The sequence below is a fragment of the Nannobrachium achirus genome (genome assembly GCF_963921795.1).
Source record: "Nannobrachium achirus genome assembly, chromosome: 8".
In the NCBI taxonomy this organism is placed as follows: domain Eukaryota; kingdom Metazoa; phylum Chordata; class Actinopteri; order Myctophiformes; family Myctophidae; genus Nannobrachium; species Nannobrachium achirus.
Window position 1 is genome coordinate 50,489,531 of NC_137817.1, and position 16,932 is coordinate 50,506,462.

At 43.6% G+C, this 16,932-nt stretch overlaps 1 protein-coding gene across 1 annotated transcript in view; it reads right to left on the reverse strand.

Annotated features, from left to right (window-relative positions):
* Positions 1-12,066: 12,066 nt before the first annotated feature.
* Positions 12,067-16,932, reverse strand: part of LOC308289692 (leucine-rich repeat and fibronectin type III domain-containing protein 1-like protein) — a gene marked incomplete at both ends in the record, with an annotated part of 77,361 nt that continues 72,495 nt past the window's right edge. The window contains 2 exons of the mRNA XM_080731435.1: positions 12,067-12,188; positions 12,694-12,919. Of these exons, the coding sequence (XP_080587561.1) occupies positions 12,067-12,188; positions 12,694-12,919 (348 nt within the window). The remainder of the gene's footprint in view (positions 12,189-12,693; positions 12,920-16,932) is intronic.

Sequence of the window (16,932 nt, forward strand, 5' to 3'; positions counted from 1 at the left end):
CTCTGTCACTTTGTGTCTGGTCTCTCAAGAAAGATACGTTCCTGGGTTCAATTTCTAAAAAAAGAGGAGGTGCGACATATTCTTACAGTAAAGACTTGAGCCCTTTATAGTTCTTCAAAAAGAGGTTATTGGGTTCAATCAGCTATCAGTGAATAAATGTTTTCGATTACACAGTTTCTGAACATTGCAGAATCCAGAAGAAGAAGTAGCTTCTTCTGAAATCTACTCGGTGAAACTAGAATACAGCATTAGGGTAGAGATTATGGAAGATACTGGCCAGCTTGAGAGACAACTATCTCTCTCTTGAAAGTGAAATGTGGGCCACTTGAACAATGGACTCCAGGAGCAGATGGAGACTCAACATCTTTCATGTCTGATGAAATGCCATGGCGGCACGAAACTTCACATCACTCGCGGTAATAATGTGGAAGATTGGAAGTAATAAAAACGTAAAGCTACTAATCCAAAGGGTTATAATATATTTCTACAGGAAAAGGCACAGTTGGAAATTCATGAAGTAAAATGCCGTCCCTATTATATAGAATCATGACCGTCCCATGAATATGGAACCAGGCAGAAGTTGGCGTAAGGTAGTGGTCTACACTCTGCAGACTATTCTCTCATCTTAAGTAACCAGCTCATTCTGCATTGTGCCCAGGGACGTGCAGAGAATGTTAGAGAGGCAGGGGCTAAAATGTCTAAAAGGGCCTTTTGTGGAAATATCGAAAATAGCAGACCTCCAAGCTCATGCGTGATACATCACTGCATGGATTTCACGTATGTCATGGAAAGGAGGCATTCACATTTCTTTCACCATAGTAAAAACTGCATTCATGGTCTGGAGGGGGCATCTTTTTAAAGACGGATAAAAGGGCAGGGGCACAATTCCCCTTTGATGTGTGCACGTGCCTGATTGTGCGGCTTGTGCCTAACAACAACAACAACTGGCTTACAGTTCTAGAATCCCTGTCAGCCAGCTGGTTCATTTACAGGCAGCAGTGCACTGCGGCACAATCTCTCATGAGTTGGCCACCAGGTGGTGCTGTTGCCACAGTGATCTGTCTGCAGCATGGAGCTATTGGGAGGAAGATACACTTCATTCTGCATGATATGAATTGCATGGTCAAACTGTTGACTAACCGCTGTGGTAGTCCGTTGGACAGTTCAACAACGCTGGATAATAAACACACTGAACAACGCCTAGATACTCACTATCTCATCGCAGGAATCCATCTGTGTGCGTGCGTGCGTGCGTGCGTGCGTGCGTGCGTGCGTGCGTGTCGCTGTGTTAGCCAACCCAACTTCAGTGCATTTGAGTAGGAGTGGCAGCTGATTGTTCTATGGGTTGTTTGTGTGTGTGCGTGCACTGTCTCAATTTAATTTATCCTACTGTCTACTGCAGGGTTATTCAACAGGGGGTCCGGGACCCCTAGGGGGTCCTCACAGGGGGGTCCTCCAAATCTTTTTGTGATAGACACTTTTTTCTCCTATTTTATATTAACGATTTGAACCCTAGCGTCCATATTTTGAAAAATACCAGATCAACAAGCGTTGTGAGGTTGTAGATCGGCTATTTTCGGAGAAAGAGGTTTGGTGTAGAGGGGAAAAAGAGCTCACTAAGTACAGAGTAAAAGGTCAAGTTTATTAAGTATGGACGCTTCAAGTGGTTAAATATCTTAAAACACAATTCAAAATACACTGATGATTGTGCTGTCAAACAATCAAACTATATGTATCTATGAATCTGAATCTATGAAAAGGTTGTGGGGGTCCCTGCTTCATCTCTCTCTCAACTAAGGGGTCCTTGGCCTGAAAACGTTGAAGACCCCTGGTCTAACTGTCTGTCTACATTATCTCCTCCTCAGCTTTCCTACTGCCTGTCTGCTCCTAAACTGTCTCCCTCTCAGCACTCCCACAGTCTGTCTCTCCTGCAACATTTCCCTCTGAAATGTCCTAGATCTCAGATCACCTCGGGTCTCCTCACCGCAGGGCCCTATAAAAGTCCATCAATCTGACTGTAGCCCCGGGACTTAGCCTCGTCCCTTGGAAGGACTGCGTTATAGTTTCTCGGGGGGTTTATTGCCTTCTATCCGCTCAAACAAATCGATCACGTGAACAGGTAAAAAGAAAAAAAGATGGAATGAAATAACACATCGACATCAGTGGTGCTGATGATGAGTGAGAAATCCTCTGTGTTTTATTAGATTGGTTCGGCCCGGCTCTCTCTCTCTCCGAGAGCGGAGCCTATAGCGGCAAACATCAAACGTTAGACGGAACGAGCGCCGCTGAAGAGGGATGAAAAGAGACGTGCGAAAAAGGACCTTGAACTGAAAAAAATAAAAATAAAGAAAGGAGGAAAGGGGGGCGGGAGGAGAGACATCCAAACAAAACAACTCATTAAAATCAAACGCATGACTGTAGGACAGGATGGGGGTGGGACTCGATGGTGAGAGGGAGAGGGAGAGGCAACAGGCGAGTGGGTACTGGGTAGTAGAGTGTGAAGGACTGAGTGCAGATAGATGAGGATCGATGAGAGAGATAGAGAGAGAGAGAGAGAGAGAGAGAGCAAGATAGAAAGAGATAATGTCGTCGTTGTCGGGTACCTTGTATGTCCAACAGCGTCCATTTTGTATTTATCATTTGAAAAATGAACTAAACTAGCCGATCTACAAGCACACAGCGCCTCGCACCACGAGGCGTTGTGTGCTTGTAGATCTGCTGTTTTCACTACTTTTGTGGGACGGCCTTGTATGAAGAAGCAAAGCTTTGCTTTGCGAACAAATTCACAAATTTGAAACTTGGAGATACGAGGTTTCTGTCCGACAGTGACGATGTGTGTGCGTGTGCGTGCGTGCGTGTGTACGCGTGCGTGCGTGCGTGGGTCTGTGTGTACGTACACGTGCGCTCCAGAGAGCGATAAAGCGCAATGAAAGTCTCTCTCGGTGTGCGTGCCGTGTTTGTTTTGCTCCTGCGTGGCCCACTTAAATGTTCCCCTCGCAAGCATTCAATATACTTTTCACATCGTCCTAACAGGGAGGGGAGGAAGCCAATGCCACCGGGACAAACAGACTCAAACATCAAAACATTGATTGGAAAAGTCTCTGCTCGTGAGTGTGTGTGTGTGTGTGTGTGTGTGTGTGTGTGTGTGTGTGTGTGTGTGTGTGTGTGTGCGTGTGTGTGCGTGTGCGTGTGTGTGCACGAGTGATTTTGCAGTGAATTTCGAACCAGGGCACCGAGGTGTTCCCTAACTCTCCTAACAAGCACAATCTGATGACAGCAGGTGAACGGGGAGTCTCAAGCCGAATCGACTAATAATTGGCGCATTACGAAGCGCTCCCAACGGTGTCCCGAGCCCTTTCTATCGGCGGAAAGCCGAGCTCTCAACTGAGTGTTACTTATTAAGAGGTGCACGGTGGGATAGCTACGATCATCACAAGGCCCCGGAAGCGAATATGCACCGTATAGCTCTGAAGGTTTCATAAAGACATAACTGACTTTTATTTTGCTGCTGCTGCTGCTGTTGTGCTGTAGCGTGTTGGGTGACTGTAAAGGGGAGGGCAAGGACTAGACACACTAAACCCAGTATAATAAAACTACACTAACAATAAAACATTTTAGATGGCTAAAATATGGGGCGCCCGCTGGCCTGGTGGTCAAGGCGCATACCATATACTAGGCTATGATGCCTGCTGGCGTCGCCGGTTCGATTCCCGATCCGGAAGACCTTTGCCACATGTCATTCCCCATCTCTCTCCCCATTTCCTGTCAGTCTACTGTCCTATCAAATGAAGGCATAAAAAGCCCAAAAACAATTCTTAAAAAAAAAAGATGGCTAAAATATGACTGAAGCTAAATTTGTCCATGGGCCAGAGCTAACTCTGAGAGTGTACAACACTTATTTCCCAGGGGTCTAGCGTAATTTAGCGTATTGTAACAGGGACAGACCGTGTGTTACCGGCTGATCCCAACAATAAGCCACTCCCGACCTAACGACATTTAACAAGACATTTGTGAACGCAAACAATAGTAGATGCACACACTTGGGAAACTCAACAAGTATTTCAAGATAAGGATCACGGGTAAAGGAAGCATTGCCTCCTCCATATGGCGACTGCCGTTACATCACAAACTTTAGTTACTTTCTAGATTTAGACTATTATTACAAAACATACATTACCCACATCGGCCCTATACATTTCAGACATTTAAGAATAGCCATGGAGCTTGCAGATATGCTATTTTCAATGTCCATATTTTTATTCATTTGAAGTGGGACATTCTGCTTAATGACTACTTTCATTATGCCAATACTTTCCACACAACAACTCTAAGGTTGAAAATGAGTGGTATTCCCCTTTAAGTTGAGCTGTGAGTACTTCGTCCACCACTGTACAGGTGGATGCATATGTCTGGGATGGCATCGTTCTTTTCAGGCTGCTTTCAGACTACTTTATAGAAACATTTCAGTTTTGTTCTTTATTCAGCATTCACAAGGTTGGTCATATCCATTATGAACCATGTTGACAACGGCCCAACGGTGCCTGCCATGGCAAACAAAACTAACAAAACACTGTATTCAAAGGTTTGTTGACACAGTGTAATGGATTGGGCAGGTCTGTGTTTATGAATGCCAACGTTGCATAATAACCTTGGGGGTGGTTTTATTGTGGCTGCAAGGCTAGACATGGATTCAGTCCATAATGCTCTTCTGTTTTGAAAGGACCACTTCACCCATTTTCATCGTTTCTTCATACAACTGACCCTCACTAACAGATGCATTTCCAGACAACGTCACGCTGATAAGAACCAGTATGCACGTGCAGGTCAGGGTCAAAAGATACCGACTCATAAGATGCAATTTAAAAGTGTTCTCAGCCTCATGTTCTCCCATTGTGGAGGAAGAAGGCTTAGATTTATTTATTTATTTTTTTATCCCACAATTTTTGAAACCCATTTTTCACCCGGTGTCATAACATAATTCTAGACGCGACACTCCATCTGCCAACCTGGGGAGACAACGGACTGACCTCATGCTTCCTTCTATGCATGAGGAGTCCAAGTAGCTTCTTTTCACCTTACAGGGGGGGGGGGTTTCCCTGGCAATGGTCACATCCGCTACAACACGGTTGCTAGCTTGCATAATGTCAAACAAGCTCACAACAATCTTGTACTAGTCAAACTAAAATGCCTCAACTCCTACATTCCAAGTGCTAGTCAGGGTGAAGGCTTATTAAATAACGCGAGGATGACGCGAGAGCGTCTTAAAAATGAATGGTTGCATATGGACCACTTTCTGATTCTAGCACACCTGTGAGTGCGGACCGGAGAAACCCAGAATATTCAGCGATTTTTCAAAAACACTCTAATTGGTGGTTTATTTTCTGACAGTCCAGCTCACATAAAATCTGTTATTTGGCACTCATGTTTTGCTAAATTATTCAAGTAACACACAGAATAATAAATAAACATCAACTTTCAGAGCAGAAACTTAGCCTACATTTTAATTGGGTGTGGGGAGTCGTAAGAGACCTAGATATTTAGACTGTACTGTCTTTAGAAGTACAATTTTGACGTGTTTGTTCTTGAGCATTTCCAATTTCCAATACTTTTACTTTACACTTCAGATGCAAATATTGTACTTTTACTCCACTACGTTTATTTGCCAACTTTATACTATTTTTATTACTAAACAACATACATTAGCTACCTCTGTCCTATAGGTTTTGGCCATTTGAAAATAGCCGATCTACAAGCTCACAATGTGTCATGAAGCGATGCATTGTGCGCTTGTAGATCTGCTATAAAAAAAGGGGGAAAAATTACTTGTGAAACGGACATTCTGCAAAATGAGTACTTCCTACTGTTGGTACTTTTAAGTACATTTTGATACCAATACATTTATATTTTAACTCAAGTCAATGTTGAATTCCAGACTTTTACATGTAAAACTATTTCTACATTGCAGTATTGATAGTCCAGGCGTTTCGGGCAGTATTTTGATGTAAATCGTGCACTTTATGAAAGAAGCATGAAATTTGGCACACAGTTAGAACATGCCATATGGAACATTTTTGGCTATAGGGGCATCGCAGATTTGTCTTGGGAAACTTGTGGGAGCCAATTAAAGTTGGGCTCTCATAGACTTTACTATAGAGTAAAATAATACAAAAAATACATATGCTTTAAGTAGCATGTAAGGGGTCAAACTAGGTGTTTTTGGGGATTCTGAATCCAATGCAAACATTTGTTTTGCAGGAAAAACATTCCTTGGGCTAAAAACGGACCCCATAAAACTATGGTATAGTGATGAGTCATCACTTTTCAAAGTTTTGTGGCGGCTGTTTCTTGGAAAGGAATGTTTTTTGTGCAAATAAAAATGCTTGCATTGGATTCAGAATCCCGTATAACACCTAGTTTGACCCCTCACATGCTACTTAAAGCATATTAGTTTTTTGTATTATTTGACTCTATACTAACTGTGTGCCAAATTTCATGCTTCTTTCATAAAGTGCACGATGTTTGCCTGAAACGCTCGGACTATGATACCTTTCCTTTGGGAAAAGCTTGAGAACTGAGTACTTCCTCCACCACCGTAGAGGACCACTGAAACATTAGCCTGGGTACCAGCCTTCAGTGGGTTGGTTTTGTCTCTTCACTTCTCAGTCTGCCGTCTCAGTCTGAACGTCACCTGTTATGTAGGCAACGTCGTTACTGATTGGATGTTGTTCCAACAAATAAGAGGGGAGAACCACCCATTTTCATTATTGAACTATATGTCATTAACCCTTCCCAAGCCACAGGGAGCCCCTTAAAAAACCCTGAACAGAAGTACTGCCGATCAATCTTCTATTTATTTATAAACATGTTTAAAAAAAACAATGCACCAAATGATAACAACACGTACTGGAGCGCTCGGTACGAGAGAACGATACGTGTACAAAGTACGATTTGGGGCCGCGGACTTACATTCATGAGGCTGCAGGGAGATATCCTCCATTCATTTGCGTGGAGCCAAACGGGGGAAACAGCGATAAAAAACGGCGCCCGAAAGTACATTACGTCCTCGATCCACGCACAGCGATCTAAACACATGTAATCCACTCATTGTGAAGCCTTGATTTCGTCTTTCGTCTGATCGAAAAAGACTCAGAGGAACGCTGCACTAACGGCTCCTGCTCGTATACAGAGCCACGTAATGGCGTCTATGAATTCTGCAGGCTCGAGTTGCATATGACGTCACACGATCCCTGACACATTAACCCTTCACATGGATTCTTAAAGAGACAGAGGACGACCGGCGACCGTTTTTTTTTATAATTATCATTAATTTCATTTTTAATGACCTATAGTACGGGAAAAGACGATCGGCTAATTGAGCCGACCGGACAAGTACGGGCAAGTACGGCCGGCTAGCAAAAGTGTTGTTAATATACCCAGGGGTTAAAGCAAAATGAAAAATAAAAAATCACAAGACCATGTCCCAATATGTGATCTTTGAAACATGGCGCGCGCAGCGCACACCAATATTTAAGGTGTTTCCCTGAAGTTCTGAACTGCCTTCTCTGAATGTGTGTGCGCCAATCCATGCTTCATTTCATAGAAGTATCTTCTGAAGTTCTGTTGTATTCTATGCTAGTCTGGACAATTCAAATACTCTTATCTTGAAATTAAAACTGCTTTTTAGTTTGGAGATCACTTGACTAGCGTTTTGATGACTTTGTCATAGTCTCCGACCAACAAACTTTTCGTCAGAAAGGTCCGGTTCAACTACAAAATGACCTCTCTCGCAGATCTACATGATCACAACACCTCGCAATGCGAGGCGTTGTGAGCATGTAGATCGGCTATTTTCACAATTTCTGTCTCTAATATTTGACTATTTGGTCAAAGTTTAATTTGTCATTTTGGAGGTACTAAAAAGTCATTTTAGAAATGTGCAGATACCCTTTTTACGCTTAAACTTTGTTGTTTTGTTTACTGTTGAGAGAGAAAACAATGTTGCACATTAAGTTAATCATCTGGGGACACCCCCAAATAATTTGGGGACCCACCTGGGGGTCCCGACCCACAGGTTGAGAACCACTGGCTGGTACCCAGGCTACTGACACATCCCCCTCAACCCAAGCTAGCACCATGTACCAGCAGTCACCCTGCTGTGCCGCGTGTGCATCCGTGCATGTGACCCCAATATTTTGTGAACCCCTCCGGTCGGTATCCAAACTGTATTTGCATATCCGTGTTTGTTTGTGTGAACTTCTCCACATCAATCTCTACACGTGTGAGCGGATATGCGTGGTGTGATGTGTGCACATCACGTGCACGCTTATCCGCGCCAGTGGGTGTTTACTTGTGTGTCTCTCTGCATCGTGCGCTTGTTACTGTGTGTATTTGTGTGCTTATTTGTGTCATCGCATGCATTTGTGTGTATGTGTGCAGGGGCGTCACAAGGGGGGGAAAGTGGAACTGAGTTACTAGGGCCCAAGGTGGAGGGACCTTAATTATTTTATACTTTAGCAATTGAAAAATAGCAGATCTACAGGCTCACAGCGCGGCACCGAGTGCCACGCTGCGAGCTTGTGGATCTGCTATTTTTGAAAAGTTGTGAAAATGTATGCAAATCTTTGAATGTATGTATTTTTCAAGCAAATATTTGTAACTCAACGTTTGCTTCTGGGGGGTCCCTGGAACTAAATATTTTGAGATAGAGGTCCGTGGCCAAATATCATTTTGTGGGTCCTTCACATGAAAAGGTTTGAGCCCCACTGACATGGTTTTTCGAAAAACCTTGGAAGGATTTGAAATATTCATAGACGATTTAAAAAAAATAGCAGCTCTACAAGCTCTCTGTGCCGCACTGTGAGCTTGTATATCTGCTGTTTTTCGATAGTTAATCGTTTCCAGTCTAAATGGGTTAAACCCCCTCCCCCTATGAAGAACATTCATGGGGGGCCTGCAGTGAAACCTTGTACCCAGGGCCCAGAATTTGGTGCGACACCCCTGTGTATGTGAGTGTGTGCGTGCGTGCGTGCGTGCGTGCGTGCGTGCGTGCGTGCTGCGTGCGTGTGTGCGTGCGTGCGTGCGTGCGTGCTGTGTGCGTGTGTGCGTGCGTGCGTGCGTGCGTCAGTGCGTGCGTGCGTGTTATCCAGGTGAGTGGTTGCCCATTAGTGCATGTTGTCTCTCACAGTGGAGTGTTGTCCAGTCCAGTGTGCAGTCATGCAGAGTGACAGTGGGTTTTCTCTGCATGCTTTACTAAACTCTTCTTCTGTCTCTGTCTGTCTGTCTGTTTGTCTGTCTGGACTTTCTCTGCTATCCTCCTTCACTATGTGCAGTACAGTAGCTGTGGACTCACCTCTTCAGACTCCACCTAAACCCATAGCACTACTGTAACACTCCCCCTTCCCTCAATGACCACACATGACTCACTCTCTCTTTTTTTAGTGTGTGGTCTACCTATGTTATTATTATTATTTTTTTCTAGATTGATATCCCTATGCATTTGTTGTATTGTTTTTGATGTACTGATATATTATCCTGCTCATTATAATTATGTATTACCTGCTTATTGTAAGTCGCTTTGGATTAAAAGCGTCTGCTAAATGCCTAAACTGTAAAGTGTAAACTGTTATCAGAGTACATGGACGCAAGTCTCTGATGTCAGTCTTAAGATGTCAGTCATCTCCATATTTGGGGATCACATAAAGGTGAGACAGACGGACAGAAGGACAGACAGACAGACAGACAGACAGACAGACAGACAGACAGACAGACACACACAGACCCTAACCCAGTTTTGCGGAATGTTTAGATAGATGTCTGACTTCACTTTTTCTGCCTGTTATTCTCCACCGTCTGTCTGTCCGTCGCTCCCCCCACAGTCCCTTTATCTTTTCCACTCCATATTTTATGCCCTGAGGGTCTCTGTTGGTTTTACTCGTCTTTGAATCGCTTCACCTCCTCCACTTCTCTTTGTTAGAACTATTTTCATCTGACATCCTTTGTTTTGATCCACTGTGTCTTTTACCGTGTCCGTCACTGTCAGTCTCTCTCTCTCGCCAGATATGCTCTTTAACTTCCATTAGCCTCCCCCAACCATTTTCTTAGGCTGGCCATAATCTCTCAATCAGCAATCTGACTGTCTCTCTGTCTACCCCTCTGGCAGACAGTGTGTACTGTGTGTATTATCGTAACATCAGCGCTTATGTTGTTTCACCCTGATTCAAACAGATAATGTTTTTAATTGATTCATAGTCGGCACCCTAACTTTTAAGTTATCTGTTCTAGTCTTTTCTGATAGTCTGTTGAGGGCTCGTGTGCTCTAGAAAGGCACTGCAAGATCGTCTTTATTGTCGTTTTATCTTTATTTTTTATTAAAACATGGATACTAGTGGTCTGATGCAGCCTATAATGTGAAAGCCAGTCGCTTCTCTCTCTTTCTATCTGTGTCTTGATTTGATGTACCAAACGTTATTGTCTCATGGACAACAACGGGGGCTGGCTGGGAGTTTGCCGCTGGTGCAGTGCGGAGCTCACCGAGGCTCTTCGCTAGCTGTCACACAGACTCACATCCACACAAGGCACCTGTCAAAGTCACACTATACTATTCATAAATCTGAGTGCAAGTCCTGCCTAAAAGGTGGTGGAGGGATTTATGAGGGAAAAGAACATCCCGAAGCGTGAGTGACTACACGTGTTTATATTCTTTTAATCCTGTCAAGTCAGGGCCACACGTTTAACTCTCTTTCTTTATCTCTTTCATGCAGGACACGAGAGACACAGGAGTCTATATACGCCCCAGCAGTAAGCAGCTGTCAGTCTGCTGATACTGAAGAAGTGTTTTCTAATCAACTCTGCATTTCTATGCACCAATACATAGCAGCCCTTTCTCACAGTAAGGCCATACAGTTAAACATTAGGGGTGTAACAATATAGTAACTGCATCGAAATATCATTTCGATGCAGTCCTCAGACGAGCTTCCATCGGAACGTGAGGTTCATTTCATCGAATCGTATCATTTGGCTACAGTATATCGCATCGAATCGGCAGTGCAAATAATCGACTGTATCGATATTACCTACCTGTGCATTGTATTTAGCATTTTTAAGAAGAAAAGGTGGGGTTTAATTACTTTTCCTTTCCACACTGGTCTATCGATAAATGTGTGTAATCTCTGGGTTAATGTCAAGGTGCATGTTTGTCCATGTATTTGCCAAATAATCACTGTGTTTACTTATTTATATCCATAATAATATGTTTCCCTTAAAAACCTGCACTATCCACACTTTTCACACAGATGTAATGTCTTTGCTAAATAGTTACTATATCGATTTTAAATCATTGAATCGAATCGTATCGACATGAATAAACCAATATCGTCCATGTATCGTATCGTCAACCATGTATCGTGATATGTATCGAATCGCTATTAAAATGTATCGTTACACCCCTATTAAACATGTTTTCCAATCCCTCTGCTTCTGCTGCTGCTGCTGGCGAAGGTTTGCCTCCACCACCCCCAGCCTCCAACTTTTTTTTTCAGTTCAGGGTCTTGCATGGCTCTGAAGTTAAATTGAATTCAATGTCTTGCTTTGGGCATGCATCTTGTATACCCGAGGGGGCTTCTGCATTGCATTCCCTGATTTAACTTAACATGCTGCTCGGCTAATTTGGGAAGCATCTGAGGAGCGGGTCCGTTGGCACGTAAGTACAGCTGCATTCCATTTAAATAGTTCAATCTATGATGAGAGTGTTCCTGACAGAACTTCTCCATTGCTTAAATCTTGTCGGCTATCCCTTCAGTCTTTTCCTGCATCCCACATGCCCCTAACCACCCCTCCCACACACACACACACACACACACACACACCCGAGTCATTGGCTAGAAAGCTATACTCACCAATAATAGGAGCCCGTCTTCGGTATAAGGCGGCGATTGGCTCCAGGAACCGGCAAGAAATCAAATAAACAATGGTGGGTGGGGGAGGTGTTATTGTGTGTTGCTGGGGGTGTTGGTTTGGGCTTAGAAATGCATGTGTTTGTTGTTCTGTTGACGGACAGTTGCTTGTGTGTTATTGGGAGATGGTGTCGTCGTCGTGGCTGGGGTTTAAGTCCACTACCGTTGTCCCTCGGAGAGACGACCCAGACATTCCCTCTGCCGACGACGCTTGAGTGTTTTTACTGGAACCTCCGCCTATAGAAGCAGAACATGAGGAGTGGTCAGCCGACTACTGTAGGAGCAGAACATGATATCTCTTGGCATAATATATATATTTCCTCTGATGTTGTAGAAAATCACTGCGTTGGGAGTGGTATTAGTCTTTGAATATTTTGACACGATTCTATGCAATGTCTCCTAAATCCTAACAGGTTTTTGAAAAATAAATAATAATAATAATAATAAAATAAAACGCATGTTTCTATGTCAGTGCTTCTCACTCAAACCATTTCATGTCAATGGACCCCCAAAATGATATGTATATGGCCACGGACCCCCATCACAAAACATTTAGTTCCGGGGACCCCCCCAGAAGCAACATTTTAGTTACAAAATGTTCGCTTGAAAAATACATACATTTAAAAGTACATTTATTTGCACAAATGTTCATGACTTTTCAAAAATAGCAGATCTACAAGCTTGAGTGCCGCGCTGCGAGCTTGTAGATCTTTTAACAAGTGATTATTGGTGGTTTTGTTACCTTGGCCTCCCGAGGAGGAGGAGGGAGGCAGAGCCAACACGGCGGCCGCCCCGCCCCCTCCCCCTCCCCCGTTGGTCTGCGAGCAGACGTTGGCCTGGCGCGCCGCCGCCTTCTGCTTGTAGTGGTTGCTGTGGAGCTTGTACTTCATCAGCAGGATGAAGATGAACACCAGCACCGAGGCCACGATGATCCCGCCGATGATGATGATCATGGTGCCGCCCAGGAACTGCGGGGCGGAAGGGAGGGGAGCGGGTGGTGGTGGTGGTGGTGCATGGAGGAGGGTGGCAGTCGATTGTGGAGGGTGCCGTTGGTTGAAGGGTGACGAGTGGAGGGTGGTAGAGGATCGAAGGGGTTGAAGGGACAGGACAGGGAGAAAAGAAAAACATCAACATTTGTTAGCTAACGCTTACTGGAGCAATGTTACACTCAAGTTGTGTGCATTACTGTGGTTAATGGCACGACAGCGTTGCTGCAGGAACGGGCCGGGGCCAGGTTCCCGTAAGCAGCGCTGAAGTAATATTGCGATTAAACAACAGACATCAAAGCAGGTTGCACACCACTGCGTTTTTTTCGTTGCGAAGTGCGTTTTTCAGGGCAAGGAGAGAGAGAGAGAGAGAGAGAGAGAGAGAGAGAGAGAGAGAGAGAGAGCAAGGTACCCACTGGTCCGAAAATAAATACGAAAAAGTGTGCAAAGTGATTGACATAACGTGAGGTTCATTTCTTTATTTACGTGCTCCAAAATTCACTCCTATATTTGGCCAAAAAAACGCACCTTTACCCTTAAACGACCTTTACCCTTAAAAAAAAAACTAAAAAAAAACATGTCAACTCCATTTAATTAGTGGCCAAGGCCACGAAGTGGCAAAAGCCTTGGCCACTCATTGTTATTGGACTTCAGCACTATTATTAGTGGCCAAGGCCACGAAGTGGCAAAAGCCTTGGCCACTCATTGTTATTGGACTTCAGCACTATTATTATTATTATTATTCTTCCGCCACTTTTGCTCTAGCGGCTAGACCGTGCAGTCGCTTTTTACGAAACTCGGCAGTATGGCAGAGGACTATGCCAAACGGCTAAAACGCGAAGCTCGCAACAATCGGCCAAAGGGTGGCGCTGTAGGAAGCCTTCGAAAGTGCAAACTTTGAACTGGTGTAGCTCATGCCCTGTTTCAGGTACAGCAATGAAACCTGTATACACTTATGCGTCTCCTCATGCCGAACAACTTTTACGCTCTGACTTTTGACCTCTGACCTTTACCTCTCCCACAATTTTGAATTATATGAAAAACAGTAAAAATGTATCTCCTCCTGGGATTTTCGCGTAACGTGCGCGAAACTTTTTTTACATGAACTTTGGACCAATACGGTCTGAAAAGTTAGCCGGATTTTCTTTAAAGCGAAACATTATTTTTTAATAATTAACCGTATAATGCAGTTTCATGCAAATTATTCTTCTGCCTCTAAATCATACTGCAAAGTGACACGTTCATGGCAGTATGGCAGAGGACCATGCCAAACGGCTAAAACGCGAAGCTCGCAACAATCGGCCAAAGGGTGGCGCTGTAGGAAGCCTTCGAAAGTGCAAACTTTGAACTGGTGTAGCTCATGCCCTGTTTCAGGTACAGCAATGGAACCTGTATACACTTATGCGTCTCCTCATGCCGAACAACTTTTACGCTCTGACTTTTGACCTCTGACCTTTACTTCTCCCACAATTTTGAATTATATGAAAAACAGTAAAAATGTATCTCCTCCTGGGATTTTCGCGTAATGTGCGCGAAACTTTTTTTACATGAACTTTGGACCAATACGGTCTGAAAACTCAGGCGGATTTTCTTTAAAGCGAAACATTATTTTTTAATAATTCACTCAATGTTGCAGTTATATGCAAATTATTCTTCTGCCTCTAAATCATACATGCAAAGTGACACGTTCATGGCATTTGGCAAATATGTAGAGGATTAGTCCAAATATCACTGAAAGCAATCTTACTCCAATTGGCCAAAGGGGGGCGCTATACGAAGCGTTTGAAAACTCAAACTTTAAAGGGGCATAAGTCATGCCTCGTTTGGTTTGAAGACATGCAACTTGCTTACACGCGTGCCTTGACTCAAGCTGAAGACATCTGTGTCTTTGTTAAGTAAGCGCCGCCCTTCGATTTTCCGCCTTTTGGAGCAGTTCGTAAAACACTTAAACCCGCTTTTATTCCGGAACTTTCGCGTCATGTGCACGGAACTTTTTTTACATGAACTTTGGACCAATATCTAAAGATCTGTCAGATCGGATTTTTTAAACATTGAAACATGCTTTTTTAATAGTTCAATCAACATTGCAAGTTGTATGCAAATTATTCTTCTGCCTCTAAAACATACATGCAAAGTAACATTTTCATGATGAACTACCGTAGAGGGTAAGTCCAAATATCACTGAAACCAAAAAGAATCATATTTGAACTGGGGACCCCCCACCCTGACGTGAGTAGGGTTTTCCCATGATCTGGTCCTTAGGCTAGATGCAGAATAGAGCTGGGACGTTCGCGAACGAATCAAATCTTTTGAACGGCTCTTTGAAGTGAACGTTGGGATCCGGTTCGCGCAGTAGAGAGCCGTTCATTTGGGGGGGAGACCCCCTCCCCCCAATTCAACATCTCCTTGCTACTCCACTGAGTACTGACTGAGTACAGTGAGTGAGTGAGAGAGAGAGAACAAGTGGAGGAGCGAGTTCATTGTTGCCTGCTTGTTTTTTTAGGTGTTTTATGAATAACAACAGTCAAGGTAGCTTAATTTACACACACATTTTATGATCGATGGTACTGTCTCACTTCAAATAGCCATAAATCCCACCTCTAATGCAGAATGGTTAGGCACAGGTGTGTGTGTGTGTGTGTGTGTGTGTGTGTGTGTGTGTGTGTGTGTGTGTGTGTGTGTGTGTGTGTGTGTGTGTGTGTGTGTGTGTGTGTGTGTGTGTGTGTGTGTGTGTGTGCGCGTGCGTGCGTTATTCTTCTGCCTCTAAAACATACATTCAAAGTCACATTTAAATCACACTTTGCAATAATGTAGGTTAGTGCACTGTGCACTTGTGCACTTGTAACCCACGGTTCAGCGGGAATTACAGTCATTTTATTTTATTTTTCAAATGGAATATATTCTTATTTTTCACATGCAATGTTTTGACCACGGTCCCTGAGTCACAGCTGCAGAGCATTCGTAATCACCACACCCTGTATAAAGCCAGTCTTTTTTCAGTTTGTTCAGTAACCTCATTGGAGCTGCTGTAGGTTTGTACACATTTCATTTCAAGACTATTCCAATTTCTAACAGCATTGCTCCATTTATATTTAACCCACACTATATTGCTTTTAGATCCACCTGACCAACTCTGATATTGACACTGAGGCTGCGTGACTAAGATAATTGGTAAGTGAACATGTGGCTCGGAAATGTTTGTTTCTGGTTTTGGGATTGGAATGTAAAAAGATTCATTTCGGTAATGTAATTATTGCTTGTAGATAAGCAGATTTGTCAACTTTATTTAGTTTTAAGCTTGTAGATCGGCTGATTAGTTGATTTTTTTTAGTTTTTTTGCCTGTGAACTGAATCTTAATTGTTTGGTTTTCAGAAAAACTACATTTCCCAGAATGCAGCAGCTAAGATGGTTGCTTGTTGGGCGTCGGCCGATTGAATCCATCTGAACAGTTTGAACAAAACACTGCTGAGTTGAGTGTGTGCTGCTCTGTTAACCGGTAAGACTGTTTGCTTGTATTTTGTATGGTCTCTTTTACCGTTTTACTGTGTTATTTTGGTTCTATCGTTTACAGTGAGAATGTGTTTTATATTGTCAGGAGTGTGCAGTTGTGGATTATTGCCTGTGTCCACTATTGTTTGGGGTGTGGCCTCATCTCTCTCTTCAATGTAAGCATTTAACTAAAGAGATGTGAGTATTATTGCGACTGTTAGGTCGCAGCTACTATCGAAACCTCCACCGGCTGTCACTCTGTCTGTGTGACATCATACTTTTGCCCTATTCATATCTCCGTTACCATTGCCCCTATCCATGCCAAACTTTGCACACACTCCTTGGCTGCCTGATTTCTCACATGGCCCTCCAGCGCCACCATGAGGCCGATTCTTGCAAAACATTTGCGAACACTGCTCCTACAGATTTTGGCCTAAAATCACGCAAATTGATTGTAAAATCACAACCTCCGTCCCTGATTTCACACATGCCCCTCTCTAGCGCC